Source organism: Pristis pectinata, chromosome 27 (genome assembly GCF_009764475.1).
Source record: "Pristis pectinata isolate sPriPec2 chromosome 27, sPriPec2.1.pri, whole genome shotgun sequence".
NCBI lineage: Eukaryota > Metazoa > Chordata > Chondrichthyes > Rhinopristiformes > Pristidae > Pristis > Pristis pectinata.
In genome coordinates, this window is record NC_067431.1 from 4,623,310 (window position 1) to 4,643,109 (window position 19,800).

At 45.2% G+C, this 19,800-nt stretch overlaps 1 protein-coding gene across 1 annotated transcript in view; it reads left to right on the top strand.

Annotated features, from left to right (window-relative positions):
* kirrel3a (kirre like nephrin family adhesion molecule 3a) overlaps window positions 1-19,800 on the top strand; it is a 527,277-nt gene that overhangs the window by 488,617 nt on the left and 18,860 nt on the right. The window contains exon 12 of the mRNA XM_052039890.1: window positions 8,991-9,098. Coding sequence (XP_051895850.1) covers window positions 8,991-9,098 — 108 coding nt within the window. The remainder of the gene's footprint in view (window positions 1-8,990; window positions 9,099-19,800) is intronic.

The window sequence follows — 19,800 nt, forward strand, 5'->3', positions numbered from 1 at the left end:
AACTCAACATCACATCCTAGATCAGTCGTAACACTCCACAGTTCATTGGTTTCAAAACTGAAGCTAATCTCATTTGCTCTGCACATCACCTGTGTGTATCCGAATCTATTTCACATACACTCACTGACTACTTGGTCCAAAATTGGCCTGGTGAAAGGAGGTTGAGAGTAGTGGTGAGTGGGTGTTTCTCTGACTGGAAATCTGTAACAGGTGATGTATTGCAGGGATCGGTACTGGGACCTTTTTTGTTCATAATAAGATATCTTTATTAGTCACATGTACGTCGAAACACACAGCGAAATGCATCTTTTGCGTTGAGTGTTCTGGGGGCAGCCCGCAAGTGTCTCCCTGGTTCCGGTGCCAACATAGCATGCCCACAACTTCCTAACCCGTATGCCTTTGGAATGTGGGAGGAAACCCGAGCACCCGGAGGAAACACAGTATATATATATATAAATGAATTGGATGAGAATCTAAGAAGTCTGATTAGTAACTTCGCAGGCAACAAATTGGTAGAGTTGTAGATAGCAGTGAAGATTGTCTAAGGATACAGCAGGACATAGATCAGCTGGAAAGTGGGGTGATGCAATGGGACTTAATCCAGACAAGTTTGAGTTAATATACTTTGGAAGATCAAGTTCTGGTCCGACATACAGAGTAAATGGCAGGGACCTTAGGAGTGTTGATGTACAGAGAGACCTTGGGGTTCAAGTCCATAGCTCCCTCAAAGTGGATAGGATAATGAATAAGACATTTTGTATGCTTGACTTCATCAGCGGAGGCATTGAGTATCAGAATTGGGATATCATGTTGCATTTGTTCAAAACATAGATGACACTGCACTTAGAGTACTGTGTACAGTTCTGGTCGCCACGCTACAGGAAGGGTGTGGCAGCATTAGAGAGCATGCAGGAAAGACTCACTGGGATTTTGCCCGAATGGAGGGTTGCAGTTATTAGGACAGATTGGATGGGCTGGGTTTATTCTCACTAGAAGCTGAGGGGTGACCTTATTTCTAAAAGTATGAGCGACATAGAAAGCATAGATAGTCAGAATCTTTTTCCCAGGCAGGGGATTCAAGAACTAGAGGGCACAGGCTTAATGTGAGAGTGGAGAAGTCTAAAGGGGATCTGAGGGTAAGTTTTTCACACAGAGGGTGGTGAGTATCTGGAACAAACTGCCACAGGAGGTGGTAAAGGGAAATTCAATTACAGAGATGCAGAGATGGGCATCACAGACGGCATGGACGAGGTGGGCTGAAAGGACCTATTTCTGTGGCCATATTTCTCCAAGATTACTGTGATTACCACAGTTTGTGGTGAGGAAGAGAACTGCCATGAGTTGTGAATCACCACAGATCAGTGCACAATTTGTGCCACTCATCCACCAAGTTCACATAACTGGGATCAGGCTGGAGTCACAGAAAGATACAGCACAGAAGTAGGCACTTCAGTGAACCGGGTCCGCATCAACCATCACCAACCCATTTACACCAATGCTATGTAATCCCATTATTTATTCCTCCCCATGTTCCCATCAATTTTCCCCAAATGCTACCCCCACCTATACACTAGGGGCAATTTACAGTAGCCAAGTAACCTACCATCCCGGAGACTGGCGCACCCGGAGTAACTAAGTAACTAATCATTTTCTTGTTTTCTTCTCTTTTTTGTATTTTTTCTCTTCCCTTTATTTTGCTGCTTCTAATTTGGCTCTAATTCACCCTATTTCCACCCACTTTGTTTCCCATTTGTCAAAGTTAATTTAAAGAGTAGGCTACTGGAACCAATATTCAGGAGATCCAAAAGGTGCCCCATTATGCTGGTTTCAGCTTGTGCTACCAAAAGGTAGCTCCACAAAAATCACACAAACCAAAGGGCAAAGGAAAAGCCTACCGAGGATAAAGATGAGGTAACTTAGAACATAGAACATAGAAATGTACAGCACAGGAAATGGCACTTCGGCCCACAATGTCTGTGCTGACCACGATGCCAAATTAAACTATCCTCATCTGCCTGCATATGGTCCATATCCCTCCACTCCCTGCCTGTTCACGTGCCTGTCCAAATGCCCCTTAAATGCCACTATCGTATCTGCTTCCATCACCTCCCCTGGCAGCTCCTTCCAGGCAACTGCCACTCTGTGTAATAAACTTGCCCCGCACCTCTCCTTTCAACTTTCCCCCCTCACCTTAAAGCGATGTCCTCTAGTATTTGACATTTCTACCCTGGGGAAAAAAAATCTATTTATCATATCCATTCCTCTCATAATCCTATGTACTTCAGTCAGGTCACTCCGACGCTCCAGAGCTTCTGGACTTTGGCCTCACTTCATTTCAACTAAAACCCTTGCCTGTGCCTCCATCACCTCGATGAATGGTTTCTCAAATGCTTTCCTAAATAATCTCCTTACTTCCGCCCGGCAAAGCCTTCAGACATCTGTGCCCACACCCTTCACCTTGTCCTCAACCAACACCGGTTGGCACCCTGTGACCCAGATGACATTTCAAACCCAGATTCTGAAGCCTCTGCATTGTGTTTGAGTGATTCTCCCAGTGATCGTTCCACCCTCCATCCACACCTTCACTTTGGATTACTCCCCTCCATTGGAGGCTAATCCAAGAGGCTAATCTACTCTCTGTTAAAACACAGCACATCACTGTCTCCCTTCAAACTCTTAAGATTCCAGAGACACAAGAAAGACCGCAGATGCTGCTAAATCTGGAGCAACATACAGAAGCTGCTGGGGTAACCACTCCACTCTGTACCCTCCCCCCTTTATATTCCCTTACCCCTTCTCTCTTCCCTCCCCCACCCTCATGACCTGCCCCTCACCCACACCTTCTCCCTCTGGTTCCCCACCTCCTTCCCTTGGTCTACTGTCCAGTCCTACTAGATTCCTTCTTCAGCCTTTGCCTCTTCCACCCATCTCCTCTCAGCTTCTTACATCAGGCACGGTAGTGTAGCGGTTAGTGTAGCACTTTACAGCGCCAGTGACCCGGGTTCAATTCCGGCCGTTGTCTGTAAGGAGTTTGTACGTTCTCCCCGTGTCTGCGTGGGTTTCCTCCGGGTGCTCTGGTTTCCTCCCACATTCCAAAGGCGTACAGGTTAGGAAGTTGTGGGCGTGCTGTGTTGGCGCCAGAAGCGTGGCGACACTTGCGGGCTGCGCCCCAGAACACCCTACGCAAAAAGATGGTTTTCACTGTGTGTTTCGATGTACATGTGACTAATAAAGATATCTCATCTTATCTTATTCCTTTTCATTCACCCTCCCCCACCCACCTACCTTCCCCCCTCACCTGGATTCTTCTATTACCTGTCAGCTTGCGCTCCTCCCCCACCCTTTCATTCTGGATTCTGCCCTCTTCCTTTCCAATCCTGATGAAGGGTCTCTGCCCGAGACGTCGACTGTTCATTTCCCTCTTAAGATCACATCTCTATGATGGTGTCTCAGCTCCTCTTCTGTGCTGCTTCCTTTCTGTAGCCTCTTCTTCCAATCCCCCTACCCCTACACTCCCAACATCACCCCCACCCCTCAACCATGGAAGGTACACTGAACTATCTTTTTGTTGAGTCTACTTATTAAATGCATGTTTCCTTGCTGTCAATTCCATTCATGGTGAATGAACAAGCAGTAAGTTTTATTTATTAAAGAACTTGAAAATCCCCAAGGCCTCCATCCCTTAATCCCATCTACCAGTTCATTTCAGATGAGGTAATAAGCAAGTAATATTTATAGTTTGTCTGCCTCTCAGTTGTGTTTCATTCATCCTTTTTGAGTTTATATCTGAGCTCCACAGACGTCAGCCTCTATTTGCCTGGCTTCCATTAGTAACTCAGAGAGAAGGTTCAATCCCAACCTTTTCCCAGGTTCAAATCCATTTTAAACATAAAGGGGGAAGATCACTTTGAGTGGGAGTCAGTAGCTGCCAGTCGCAGACAAAGATGGATTGTTTGGGAATGTTAACACAACAGTGGTGCTCCTCTGTGCTCGACTCTGTGCTCAGTCCCGACTGGCGCACATGAAATGGGAGTGTGTCCTGCTTTCCCAACAGAATAGATGCCATGAGGATGCTTCCCATGATCAGACAATCTGGGATTGAAAGAATAATCACAGAATAAAATATTGACTATCTTGAGGAGCAATTTCTTTGTTTATAGGGTTGTGGACATTTGGAGATCTCTACCCCAGAGAGTGACAAATCCGATCAACCATGATCTGACTGAATATCTGAAGGGGTCTACAGTCTGCCTCCAAACATGAGCCCCCTTCTTGGTCCAGTAGAGAATGGGCCATTTGACCTGACCCCGAGCTCCAAAGCTCAGCTTAACGTCCATCTCCTTGATCCATTCACTGAGATCACGCTTAATGTGATTGCTATCCTCAGCTCCTTTTCTGGTTTGATCCCCACTGCCCTTGATTCCACTCTGGTCTAAAAGTCTATCGTTTGCAACCTTGAATGCACTTAATGACTTAATGTTCATAGCTCTGCAGAGTGAGGAATTCCAAAGATTCACAACCCTCGAAGGGAAGAACTTCCTCCTCAAGTGGTCAACCTGATATTATTCTGCTTGCTTTGAAATTCCCCTGCCAGGAGAAACATCTTCATTGCATCTGTTGTGTGAGTGAGATTACTTCATCTTCTTGGAAACTCCAGAGAGATTAGCCTCATTCTCCTCATTGGTCCCTTCACAGACAATCCCTTCATTCCAGGAATCACCTGAGAGGAACTGCTCTGAATTGCCTCCAAGGCATCAAAATTGTATCCATTACTCCGAGTTGGGTCTCACCAAAGCCCTCTACAGTTGTAAAAGACTTCCATTACTCCATTATCCATGCAATGTAAACCCATATATCATTTGCTTTCCTAATTACTTGCTTTACCTGCATGCTAACTTTCTGCGTTTCTTCTGAGAACGTTCAGATCTCTCTGAACACCAACATTTAATAATCTCACACTAACAACGTAATAGTCTTCCTAATCAAGTTGACAATCTCACATTTTTCTTCATTATACCCGATTTGTCATCTCTTTCCTCACTCACTTAAGTTGTTTTACTCTCCCATCTGTCTTTGTTTTACAAGCAATCTTGTTGATCCCTTCATCCAAGTCACTAATATAACTTGTTAAATGCTGGGAAACCAGCACAAATCCCTCTGAAACTCCACTAATTACAGCTTGAAAATTACCTCTTTAAGCCTATCCATCTTTTTTTTTTGACTGTTAAACAATTTTGCATTGCCTTATCAAATGCTGTTTGGAAATCCGGATGCATCACATGTACCTTTATTAATTTTATTTGTTTTATCCTCAAACAACCCCAAATAAATACGTTAAACATGATTTCTCAATTATAACACCAGGTTAACTCTGCCAAAACATACTTGTTTCCAAACGAAAATCAAAAAAACTGCATATGATGGAACAAAACCAGATGCTGGAAACACTCAGCAGGTCCAGCAGCTTCTGTGGAAAGAGAAAAGGTTCATGTTTCACACCAAAGATGAAGGATCATTTTTGCATTCCTGTGTGTTCAATAATCGTTTCCTTAAAATGGACTCCAGAATTTTCCCAACAAATTACGTAAGTGCTAAATATGCCACAGTCCCCTGTTTTCTCACTCCCTCCTTTCATGAATGTTTTCTCATCCGCTGGAGAATTTCCAGAAACTAGGGAGTTTTGGAGGTTGACAATGATCTGTCACCCTCTGTGCTGCCTTTTTCAGAGTGCCATCAGATTCAGGAGATTTATCAGCCATTAGTTCCTTTAAATCGCTGAGTACTTTTTCTTTAGCGACATTCATTATCCTAAATTCTTCGCTCTCTTTATTCCCTTAGTTACCTACTATTTGTTGTGTGCCACATAGAAGGAGGCCATTTGAGCCATTGAATCTATGTCGGCTCACAGAATAATCCTATTCCTCCAGTAATTTTTCGTGTAACTAACTCGTCCACATTCCCTACACCCACTGCATCTTGTCTTATATTCAATTAGCATAACTTTCTACTTACTTGACATCTAATTTATTTTTAATGATTATATAAGATATCTTTATTAGTCACATGTTCATCGAAACACACAGTGAAATGCATACATAGAGTGTTCTGGGGGCAGCCCACAAGTGTCGCCACGCTTCCGGCGCCAACATAGCATGCCCACAACTTCCTAACCCGTACGTCTTTGGAATGTGAGAGGAAACCGGAGCACCCGGAGGAAACCCACGCAGACACGGGGAGAATGTACAAACTCCTTACAGACAGTGGTCAGAATTGAACCTGGGTCGCTGGTGCTGTAATAGTGTTGCGTTAACTGCTACATTACCATGCCTGCCCTATATTAATAATATCTATTAATATTTAATGCATCGATATTACATTTATCTCAGTTTAAATAAATATTCCTGCTTAGACTGAGCACTAAAGAAAGCTTAAATGCATGCCAAAGCAAAATACTGCAGAATCTGGAAATCTGAAATAAAAATTGGTAATACTGGAAGTACTCAACAGTCATGCAGAGAGAAGTAGAACTGATATTTCATTTTGATGACATTTCATCAGAACTAGGAAATGTTAGAAATCAAACATATTTGAAGTTGCAGAGAAGGGAGAGGTGTGGAGGGAACGAAGAGGAGTGTCAGTAATAGACTGGAGACCAAGTGAGACTGAATGATGCAGGTGATGGTGCCTGGTGATAGCAGGTGGTGGAGGTGTCTCTGGGGAAGGTGACAACCTCTCCTGGTCTCCTCCCTACCACAGCCCTTTCCTTCTGTCCTCCTTACTGCTCCCCCTTTTTCTGCCATAAACTTTTCTCCCATTTCCAATATCTCCTAGTTCTGAATAGTTCACTCTTTCATCCTCCCCACGGATACTGCCTGACCTGCCGAGTAATTCCAGCATTTTCTGCTTTTATTTTACATACTTCCTTCCTGAAATTAACACAAACCACAAACACTGGTGATACAAAGCAAAGCCTTCCCCTTCTGCATCAACTCCCTTGCTCACCAGCTTCCAGATACCCTGTCTGAGATCCGCTCTGTGTGACCTCTCTGAGCGGTTATTCAGTTTCTATTATTAAGTCCACTCAAGTTTCCAAGTACTTGCTCAGCCACTGCTGTCACTTCTTCAGCTGCTGTCTGGCAGGCCTTTTGTGTACTATGGTCTAACACCATAACAGGAGCTACAAGTTAAGGTCAAATTCTGAATGCAAACCCAGACTACAAGGTTGTTGCCAGGACTCAGGGGACTGAGGTATGGGGACAGGTTGGGCAGGCCAGAACTTTATTCCTTGGAGTGAAGGAGACTGAGGAATGACCTTATAGAGGTGGATAAAATCATGAGAGTCATAGATAGGTTGAAAACACACAGTTTTTTTATTCCAGGGAAAGGGAAATCAAAAACTGGAGGACATAGGTTTAACGTGAGAGGGGAAGGATTTAAAAAGGGAACTGAGAGACAACTTCATCACACGGAGGGTGGTGCAAATATGGAACGAGCTGCCAGAAAAAGTGCTGAGGCAGGTACAATAACAACATTTCAACATATAAAAGACACCTGGACAGGTACGTGGATAGGAAAGGTTTAGAGGGATAAGAGCTAATGATTGGATGCAGTATGTTTTCCATCAGTTTAATTATGCGTCGTATTCGGGTGAATATTTGGTGAAGAGAAAGAATTACAGCAAGTGTATATGGAGTGATATGATATGGGTAACTATAGAAACCGGAATGGTGATGTTGAGGCTCCAGAGACACTTGGGATTCAGAATTCACAATCACAGAACCAGCAAGAAGCAACAAGCCACCAGCAAGGGCCAGAGGAAGTGTAAACAACACCTAAGACCTGCACTTAGGCATGGGTGAACTATGCCTCTGGTCTGTCCGAACATAAGGTGGTGATTCAGACGTATGGTCAGGTGCAGATCTGCTTCTGTCTGACGTTTTGGTGCCTTTGTGAATTCCATAGTCCTGCAAAATAAGCATATCACTTGGTTTCTTAGCCTCGAACTGGTGGAAGTATGATAAACTATGAAGGACACAGATAGGTTAGATGGAAAGACACCTCCCCATAACAGAGGTATCGATAACTAGACGGCATAGGTTTAGGATAAGGGAAAGGATGCTTAGAGTTGACCAGAGGAAGAACTTTTCACCCAAAAGCCTGGAATCTACAACACACTGCCTGAAGGAGTGAACACTACAGCACAGCACAGGCCCTTCAACCCACAATGTTGTGCTAACATTTTATCCTTCTCTAAGATCTATCTGACCCTTCCCTCCCACAGAGCCCCCTATTTTTCTATCATTCATGTGTCTATCTAAGAGTCCCTTAAAATTCCCTAATGTTCCTGCCCCCACAATCTCTGCAGGCAGTGCATTCCACACACCCACCACTCTCTGTGTAAAAAACTTACCCCTGACATCCCCCCCCCCTTATACCTTCCTCCAATCACCTTAAAATTATGTCCCCCTGTGTTAGCCATTGTCACCCTGGGAAAAAGTCTCTGACTGTCCACTCGATCTATGCCTCTTATCATCTTGTACACCTCTATCAAGTCACCTCTCATCCTCCTTCTCTCCAAAGAGAAAAGCCCGAGCTCGCTCACCCTATCCTCAAAAGACATGCTCTCCAATCCAGGCAACATCCTGGTAAATCTCCTCTGCACCCTCTCTAAATCTTCCCCATCCTTCCTATAATAAGGAAGTGGAGGCAGAGACTCTCACACTTTAATCATCAATGCGTAGAAGGCTATGGACCAAGTGCTGGTTACTGGGATTAGTGCAAATATGTACTTGATGGTTGGCATGGACATGGTGGGCTGAAGAGCCTCTGTCTGTGCTGTATGACTCAGTGACTCCATGACAATCACTTGTTCAACCCTTCAATGTGCTTAGCTATGATTTCCAAAGCCTGTATGGAGTAGACTATCAGGGCCAACAAGGCCCAAAGTTTTAACAGCAGTTGGTCACACCCACTCTGTTTGCTTCCCACAGAGGCGCTCTCATTGCCTGTCGTCATCGGCGTGGCAGTTGGTGCTGGAGTGGCATTCGTTGTTGTCTTTGCAACCATCATGGTCATCTGCTGCTCACGCTCCCAGAGAAGTAAGTGTCTGAGTTAAACTGGAGCTCATGGCATTAAAGAGATAAAGCACACTCAGCTGGCGGATCCTGGGTGTGGGCAAAGCCATGGCAGTGGAATGGAGTGTGCGGAAGTGGGAGGGCATCTTCTTAACAATGAGAACCTTAACTTCAGCATGAGAACTTCCAGCTGTTCACCGTCTCATTTCTCCTCCACCAACGCCATCCCCCACCAACACCCCCAAGCTTTATCCCATCTACACGCAGCATCTGAGCAATATCCCCCCTCCGGACCACATTCACCATTCAATCTCCACCACAGCTGGTGTGGGACCAGTCAAAAGGGACAGGGAGTAAATGGGTCTGTTCTCTGGAATGTATTTGCTGGGAAGTTTCTGTTTATAGAAATTGGTAACTGGTAATTGGTGTGGAGTATGGAGAATTGGTATTGGTAACTGGTAACTGTACAGAGATACAGTGAAAAATCTTGTCTTGCATGCCACCCATACAGATTATTTCAAAACATAAGTACATTGAGGGTGTACAAGGGAAAAGCAATAACAGAATGCAGAATATGGTGTTACAGTTACAGAGAAAGTGCAGTGCAGGCAGACAATAAGGTGCAAGGGCCATGACAAGATAGATTGTGAGGTCAAGAGTTCATCTTTAATCGTTCAAGAGGTCAGTTCAATAGTCTTATAACAGTGGGATAGAAGCTGTCCTTGAGCCTGGTGGTGCATGTTTTCAAGCTTTTGTATCTTCTGCCTGATGGGAGGGGGGAAAAGGGAGAATGTCTGGGGTGGGTGGGGTATTTGATCATGTTGGCTGCTTTTCTGAGGCAGCGAGAAGTGAAGACAGAGTCCATGGAGGGAAGGCTGCTTTTTGTGAGGGACTGAGCTGTGTCCACAACTCTCTGCACTTAACTAAAGAAAACTAAAGGGACTGGGTTTGTGATCAGATGATGCCATTGGCACTTGAATTACTTGCTCACACTGAACCATCCATATCACTGTGCAGATTTCTGACACCCGTTTAACCCTGGTAAAATGTATCACTTACAGGAGGTGAACAGAACAATTGGAAAGGTTAGACTTTAGGTGATTAACTGGACTTGCACTCACTTTAATATTCTAGGATGCTTTATTCCAGCTCACAAAAAACAATCCTGGTGGATAACGAAAATCCCATCCGGTATCTGCATTGACAATTGTCAGGTGAAGAGGCTGCTTCCTTTCTTCACAAAGACTAACTGTCTGAGAGAGATTAAGCCATTGAGACGGCATCATTTTCCTTTCACCAACAGAAAACAAAGCTCAGGTAATGGCTACAGGAACCCAGTCCTCCCAAGTACCTTGCAACTGTAGATTAGCTTGCTTCTCATCACATGCTAATGAGATGTGACACTCCCTCCCCAGACTCTCCACCCCACCCCCCCCATGACTTTGTCCAAGGTGGACATTCCTCTGTCCATCCCACCCCATTTCCCAGAGCCCATCAACAACCTACAGTAGAAGTGTTGCCAAGCATGAGTTGGTCATGAATTGGTAATGTTCAGGGTCATATCATAACCCAGCTTCACTGTAATCAGCCTTCCTCTGAGCTTCCCTCTAATTCCCCCTCTGGTGTGGATAGACCATCCTGCATGTTCCTCTTCACTCTCAGTCACAATCCTCATAACTCATTCTTTTTCAGGAGCTTAACTCGGTGCGAATCCTTTCTCCCCTCAGACCTCCATCACCTCTGTGGGTTCCTGCTATGAATACCGGGCTCTGGCATCACTGAACTACCACTGCTGGAGGGAGCGAGCTCCATTGTTTTCTAATCATTTGGACAAGTGAAGCTCTGCCCTCAGTTTCCTTCCAAAGATAATTGTTCCTGTGCATTTTTAATGTGCTCTGCCTCCTACTCAATAGGTTGTGGTTTTATCTCTCAGTCTTGTGATCAAATGTTCACAGATATGTTAGTATCTTACAGCCATACAGAATTCCACGCCACCTCCCAGGGTAGCAATCCCATTAGTCCTTTTCCCTCTTCAACTTGCCTGTACTCCTGCAACCTGTTTTCTCTTAATATCCATGAACTCCCCTTTAGATTCTTTTCTTCTTGCCATTAACCGACACTAAGAGATAATCTACAATGGTCAATTAATGTCCTTGCACGTCTTTGGGATGTTCCAGGAACCAGAACACCCCAGGGGAAACCCATGTGGTCACACGGAGAGAACATAAGAACTCAGCATACACTTTACCCGAGGTCAGGATCGCACCAGATCCCTAGAGCTGCAGGACAGCAGCACTAACGCTGCCCCCACTGCGTTACAGAGCCTGGTTTCCAGTTGCCATGGGTGCCCTTGTCACTGGACCAAGACCATGCTTTATCAAGTCTGTGTAGTACAACAGCCATCCCACACTAAAGAAAACCATGCCCAAGCAACTCTCACTCAATACAAAGTCCAGGACCTGGAATGTTAGGGGCCGCATGGACAGTTCAAACAGAGATAGACCCAAATGCCACTCTATGGTCACAGCCAGGGGAGTCAGATCCTCTGACATTACTGGCCTGCTCAAAGCACAAGGCAATGGACACACCTTCCTCTAGAAGGACAAATTGAAAGAGGACCTGTTGCCTTCATTAGTCACCGTGGAGAATGAACTGGTCCAGTGTCTTATACAGGCCCCAGCTCACAGTAACACGGAAACAGCGCTCTGCAGTCATCAGTGCATATGCCCCAACCCCGGCAGGTGTGCATGTGGCCGAGGAGGACGTCTATACTTCTATTCCAACCCTGGCCTTTATCCCAGAGAGAGATAAACTGATCCTCCTGGGCAATTTCAGTGCAGGCGCAGAAAAGACACAATCCTCTGGCAAGGCCTGATGGGCAAGAAGGAAGGAGGGAAAACTAACTCCGATGGAGTCCTCCTCCCGACAGGATGCTTGGAGCACAGTCTTGTCGGAATAACAACCTGTTCTGCCAGAGTGAGAACAGGTCTTCATGACAACACCCCTGATCTCATCGTCTGAGCAAGAGACCACATCGCCTGTGCCATGATTTGGGCCGATCACAGAAACGTTGCCACAGGAAAACCAATGTCAAAGGATCCTTCAATGGTAGTCAGTGCCTCACAGACAACGTGATGGTCTTCAGCCAAGAGCAGGTGCAGAATGCCCACAGCATCTGGACTGCCCTGAAGCCCACTATAATTAGCACCTCTACCAGAAATCGTCAGGAAAGGCACGATGAGAATATCCAGGAGATCCAGAAGTGAATTATCCACAAGCACAAGTCCTTGAATTGGAAAACACCACTCCTTAAAAGTAAGGGAACGGTCCACAGATATGTGAAGGTCAAGGCCCAACAGGAAACCTGTGACCAAAAGAACAGGTTGTGGGCAGAGGGGGCAGGAGATCCATCCACTTGTAAATAACTATGACATGCTTGGATTCTTCAGCACCTTCAAGACCATCTATGGCCCAAACACCAAAGGCCCTCCCCCATGCAAGCCGAGAAAGGAGGTCAACTTGTTAAGTACAGTGAGGCAGTCAGTGCCCGCTTGGAAGGAACACTTTGAAGAGCTGCTCAACTGTGATAAGAATGGGAAGTGTTGAAAATACTCAGCAGGTCAGGCAGAATCAGTAGTGAGAGAAACAGGTTCATGTTTCAGATCAATGACCTTTCATCAGAATTGGAAAAGTGTGAATAAAAATAAGTGTGTTTCATGTTGCAGAGGGAGGGAGGGGTGGAGAGGATGAAAGGTACATCTTTGACAGGATGGAGACCAAGATTATCCCAATGACACAGTGCTTTCTGTGTTATCGAGTTAATAGACGAATGAATAAACAAAAGACTACACAGGAACTGTGACGCAGAACACAGCTGTTGCTTCAGTAGGAAACAAAAGAGAATGCTGGAAACACCCAGCAGATCAGAAAGCCTGTTTGGAGAGAGAAAGGTTGTATTAATGTTACAAGTGGACGACCTTACATCAGTTGTGTAACAAACAGCAAAGGCTGGTTATCTGAAATTATTGAATTCAATATTGAGTCCCAAGGGCTGCAACATGTCCAGATGGAAAATGAGCTGCTGTCCTGTGAGATGACTTTGGACTTTATCAGAACATGTAGGAGGAGGTCAAAGAGAAGTGGGAGTGGGATGTAGAATTTAAATGGCAGGGGATTGAAGGTCAGAATCACCCTTATGGAGTGTTTGGTTTCTCCAATGTAGAGGAGACCACGGTGTGAGTACCAAATACACTAGAATGGAAGAAGTGAAAGTAAATCATGGCTTCACCTGAAAGGTCTGCTTGGATCCCTAAACAGTGGGAAAGGAAGAGTTGACAGGACAGGTGAATCATCTTCTGCGGTTGCATGGGAGAATGCCATGAGAAATGGAGGACTTGGTGGAGGTGGAAGGGTGACCCAGGGAATCATGGAGAGAACAGTCCCTGTGGAATGTTGGACAGGGAGCAGAGGGGAAGACGTGTCTGGTAGTGGAACAGTTATGAAGGTGGAGGAAGTTATGAATCAGGATCAGAGTTATTGTCACTGACTTGGATGACATGAAATTTGATGTTTTGTTGCAACAGTACAGTGAAAAGACAAAATTACTATAAAGTACAAAAATAAATAACTAGTGCAAATAAAAAGGAATAACGAGGTGGTGTCCATGGGTTCATGGACCATTCAGAAATCAGATGGCAGAGGGGAAGAAGCTGTTTTTGAATCATTGATTGTGGGTCTTCAGGCTCCTGTACCTCCTCCCTGATGATAGTAACGAGAAGAGGGCATGTCCCGGATAGTGAGGGTGCTTAGTGATGGTGGCTACCTTCTTCCGGCATCACCTCTTGAAGACGTCCTCGATGGTGGGGAGGTTGTGGCCATGATGGACCTGGCTGAGTCTACAGCCCTCTGCTGAAAGTGGAGACTGATGGAGTGGAAGGTGAGAACAAGGGGCACTCGATCCTTTCTCTAGCTGGCAGGAGGGGGGGAGGTGAGAGCAGAAAGGCAGCAAATAGAGAAGATGCAGTTGAGAGCTCTCTCAATTATGGTAGGTGTAAACCACAGGAAAAAGAGAAAAGCAAGAGATCTCTTATGAGCAGATCAGTTAGTCCTGCTACCTCACAGTTCCAGTGACTCAGGTTCAATCCTGGTCTCCGCTGCTTTCTGTTTGAAATTTGCATTCTGTGACTCGGTGGTTTTCTTCTGGGTGATCTGGTTTCCTCCCTGATATGCTGTGGGTCATTTGGTCCCTCTGAATTGTCCCTAGTGTAGACGGGTGATTGGAGAATCAGGGGGGTGTTGATGGGCATGCGAGAGAGAAAATAGATTACAGAGATAAATGGGGACATGGAATTGATGGGATTGATCCAAAAGCCCAGCCTCAATGGGCTGAATGATCTCTTTCTGTTACAGAAAGAAATATAGAAATATCTCAGAAGCAGTGGTGTGGAAGGTTTCGTTGTTGGAACAGGTATGATGGAGAAACAGGGAGAAAGGAATGATGTCCTTACAGGACACAGTGGGAGGCAGTGTAATCAAGACAGCACTGGGAGTCTGTGGGCACGTACGGATACTGGTCGCTAACTCATCCCAAAATTAAGGTAGGGCAGTAACAGGGAAAGGGGGAGTCAGATCTGGACCACGTGAAAATGAGGGTGAAAGTTGGCAGCAGAGGCAACAACATTTTCTGAGTCCTGTAGAAGTGCAGGAAGCAGCACCAATATCGTCATCGATGTACTGGAAACAGTTGAGAGAGAGGTCCTGAGATGGACTGAAACAGGGACCATTCCAATGTAACCCACACAAGATAAGTAGGGCTGGGTTTGCATGCAAGTTCCCGAAGCCACACCTTTAACTGGGGATAATGAGTAAAGTTGAAGGTGAAAGTTGTTCAATGTCGGGACAAGTACAGGAAGGTGAAGGAGAGTGGTGGTGGGAGAGGTCTCGTTGGGCCTCTGTTCAAGGAAAAACTGGATAGCCCTCAGGCTGCGCTGTGTGGTATGAAGGAGTAGAGGGAGCCCATGGTGAAGATGAACTGTCTTAGGACCAGGAATCAAAGTCAAGGTCAAAGTCGAGTTTATTGTCACAGGCACAGGTGCAATGAAAAACTTATTTGCAGCAGCATCACAGAATCTGGAAACTATCAAAGTATGGAGAGCTTCTGAGGTGTCACAGAGGTAAATGGGGAGGGACTGGACAAGGAGAGATAGGAAGATATACGTTCTGTGGAGCAAGAGAATGCTGAGACAATGGGTCTGCCCGGATAGTCCTGCCTGTGGATATTGGGGACGAGGTAGCAGTGGGCTACATGGTGCCGGGGAACTATGAGGCTGGAGGCTGTGAAGGCAAGTCTCCTGAAGATATGAGATCAGTAAAAGAGGCAATGGTCTGATGTTCAGTGGCGGGATCATGCTCTAGGGGAAGGTAAGAGGAGGAGTCTGTGAGCTGGTGTTTGGCCTCTGCAAGGTCAGTTTACCAAATCACAGCAATGAGTCCCTGACTCCATCCCAGAGCAAACTGTCCAGTCCAATCTCACCACCACCCCAAACAGACAGACATGTGTCAGTTGGAAAGCAATGAGGCTCTGGGGTATCCCTGATGAAACTTTGGCAGGAAAGAACATCAGCACAGATGCACAGCCTCTTCTCCCACATTTGGGAAGAGGAGGACATGCCAGGGAATCTCAGGTGCTGTAACCATGGCCATGTTCAAGAAAGAAGACAGCTCCAACTCTGGTAACCACAGAGGAGTCTCCCTGCCCTCTGCCACAGGGAAAGTCATTGCAAGGGTCCTCCACAACTGCTTCCTCCTTGTGGCTGAAGACTGTCTGTATTCTGTCCATTTAGAGGCACAGTGGACAAGATCTTCAGTGTGCAACAAGAGAGAAACTGGGAGTGGCGTCAACCACCACACATGGCCTTTATCAGCCTCATTAAAGCTTCCCCCCACAGATGCAGCTCGACCCACTGAGTTCCTCCAGCCGTTTATTTTTGCTCCATTTTTTTATATCTCCGTAAATTGTTGCTGCTTTATTGTGTGTGTCTTAAGTATTTAAATTGATCACACAAGGTTCTGTCCCAAGTAGTTCCAAGTTGCACTTCTAGTGATAACCCCTTATGGGAGCCACATCAGCACCTCCTGGCCCCTGCTCTGCTGCTGAACCTTCACACCATCACTGCCATCCTCCCTGCAAATACACTGCTGCAAACAATTTCTGATCGATGTTCCCATGCCAAATCCCAGCATCTGCGCAGGTTATGAATCCTCAGTCTGTGATCGTACCTTACATCAGTGTGTACGTTTAACCGTCGATCTATCCCATACTGTAATGTCTCAATTGGAGCTACACATTCAGCCACCTGGGCAGAACATCCCCTGGTGGAAAGCTCCCACTGCTCATTCTCTTCCCCAAGGTTGTCATGACTGCCCATGGTTTCCCGTCTATATACCGGTCCTGATGCAGGGTTTCGACCCGAAATGTCGACAGTTTCTTTCCTCCCACAGATGCTGCTCGACCGGCTGAGTTCCCGTTGTTTGTTGCCGTCTATATACCACCGGGACCCATCACTGAAAACCTCATCCATCCCACTCACCTCCGCCCCCTCCACCACAAGGCAATCCCTTTCACACGCCTGTCAGCTTCCATTCTTTTTCTGCCTGACATCATGAGCCACTCTTCCCTTCAGTGAGGCTCTTGTGAAGTTAATGCCAAGATCTCCTGCTGTGGTCACAATTTTGTCTTTGGGAATCAGGGTTTCTTCCAAGGCTGCCCTCCAGCTGTCAGAGACAACGTCCAGCTTCCCAATCACTAGCAGTGCCATGATCATGTGGGAGGCATGGAGAATAAAATGTCCTATCATAACTAACTCATGGCACCCAAGCTCATAACCTAAAGCAGTGACACACTGGAAAAGGGATCATGACAATATTATAATATGACCATTTACAAGATAGAAGGAATGAATTTTTAACCATTTCTATGTCACATCATAGAGTCATACAACATGGAACAATGCCCTTCAGCCCAGCTGGTCCATGCTGACCAAGATTCCCATCTAAGATAGTCCCATTTGCCCACATTTGGCCCACATCCCTCTAAACCTTTCCTATCCATGTACCTGTTCAAGTGCCTTTTAAATGTTGTTAATGCGTCTGCCTCCCCAGTTCCTCTGGCAGCTCATTCCATATACAGACCACCCTCTGGTGAAAAATTTGCTTCTCAGGTTCCTGTTAAATCTCTCCCCTCTCACCCTAAACCTGTGCCCTCTAGTTCTCAATTCCTCAACCCTGGGGAAAAGACTGTGCGCATTCACCTTCTCTAAGCCCCTCATCATTTTATACACCTCTATAAGATCACCCTTCGTTCTCCTACACTCCAATGAAAACAGTCCCAACCTGCTCAACCTCTCTCCATTTCTCAGTCCCTCGAGTCACAGCAATATCCTTGTAAATCTCCTCCGCATTCTTTCCAGCTTAATGGCATCTTTCCTATAGTAGGGTGACCTAAACTGAACACAATATTCCAAATGCAGCCTCACCAACACCCCTTACAACTGCAACATAACATCCCAACCTCTGTACTTAATTCCCTGACTGAAGGCCAGTGTGTCAAAAGCCTTCTTCACCACTCTGTCTACCTGTGACACCACTTTCAGGGAACCACGTACTTGGACTCCTAGGTCCCTCTGTTCTACAGCACCCCCCAGGGCCCTACAGTGTCTTCACTTCCTTAATTATCCAAGTAATACTAAAAGTATCATATGCAGAGTAAATTACAAGCCTCAAAGCAAAAATGAACATCGGGGTTTAATTCCCGTTGCTGTCTGTAAGGAATTTGTACGTTCTCCCGTGTCTGCGTGGTTTCCGCCCACATTCTAAAAATGTATGGGTAGGTTAATTTGGGGTTTAAAATGGGCGGCGTGGACTCATTGGGCCAGAAGGTCCTGTTACCATGCTGTAAATAAATTTTTTTTTAATTTTTAGAAAATCCTCAAAGCTGCCCCCAAACATCTCCATCCCACAGTTGACCACTGCAAATCATGACCTCTTCTCAATCCTCAGCTGTCCCTGTCCTTGCCACAGGCACCATCTAAAGCAAGCCTTTCTTTGACTTTCATAGGGAAGGACGCCATCTACTTCAAGGGAAAATAATTAATTACCTATTCTTAACCACACCTTTCTTGGCCCACAGCCCAAAATCAAACTGATATCCGCTGGCGAATTATGCCCAGGTAACTTAGTCCCAGAAATGTCCCAATATATCCTGACACAGTGTCCTTGTTCTTTTTCCATTTCTAAACTATAAACTAACAGTATTGTTGGAGCAGCAGGTTCAACAAATGTCATCCATTTCCCCGACGAAAGCTCCATTCTCTGGTATGCAACAACGCCCCCACATGCACTTCTCTTTCCTCTCTTCACCGCTGAAATCTGACCCCCCAAACCCCAGGTAATCCCCTCTTTGAGAACATCAGGTGACCCCAAAAGTGCCACGTTTGAGGGTCCCTCAGTTATGTTTACGCAGCACCAGACATGCACAGATGGGCTCTGAGACTCTCTCGGCCGCTGCCTCTCCTGTCACACTTCCCATGGTCCAAAATCCATCATCCACAATCTCCTGTGGTTCACTTTCAGAATGGCATCCATTTAAAATCAAACACCTTGACGGAAAGCACTATTGGTGGAAAGGGTTAACTTCCCCATAGACTTATCCACACTGGCAACATCTGATAGACTGGAGTTTGAGTCTGACATTACAGTGTTAATCCTAAACACTGCATTTGTTTTTTATAAACTCACATAGTCAATCTTAAAGGTCCAAAATTGGACAGAACATTTGAAAATATAATTAATAACCTTAATAATTTTCTCACTCAAATTGATGATTCCTTCTTACACGATAAAACCTCTGTGTGGGACGAGCCAATTGAGAAACCAGCTCTCTGCCCCACAGCAACTGAACCAAACTGTGTCCAAACGAATGTTCCAATTAATAGTAAACAATACCACTCATTACAATTTTGACTGCACAAAACGAAAGCAATTTCTTACTGTAGCCGAATTAAATCACCATTTTTAAAAGCTCCATTGACTTAGAACCAGACACCAAATCTAAATTTCAACTTCAAGGCTATATCTTATCTTTAATTCCCCACAGGAACCAAAAACTCTGTCAGTTAAAAGAAAATGTGCCAATGTCTGCAAATGAAACTTTAATCTTTAATCTTCAGTTCAAAATTCATTCTAAGATTCAGTGCACAGACTTAAAGAAATCGATCTATTAATGAAAAATACACCTCTTGATACAACTTGGAAACATTGATGCATGTGATGAGTTTCAGAGCTCAGCATTTTTAAAGTGCAGAGATACTTTGAAAACTATAGCTTATAGAATTATCTTTACATGACTGCAACTCATACACTGAGTGCGTAAGAGTGATCTTACACGCTCAGATCATCCTATACAATCTAGATAACACAGAATATTAGAGGCTGGTGCTTACTATTAGCATGTTTCTAAAATGTACCTTCCCACTAACCTGCATCTGAGAAATATATTTAACACCAACACACTAAATGTCCACTGCATAAAGCTCCTCTATCAACCTCCACTCTGCATGACACAAGCTTTCCAAATCTTAGGAGCCACCTCTCAGTGAAAGCAATCAATGATCAGACCATTGGACATCCTTGGATGTCTGAGGAAGAATATTTTGAAGATCAAGATCTT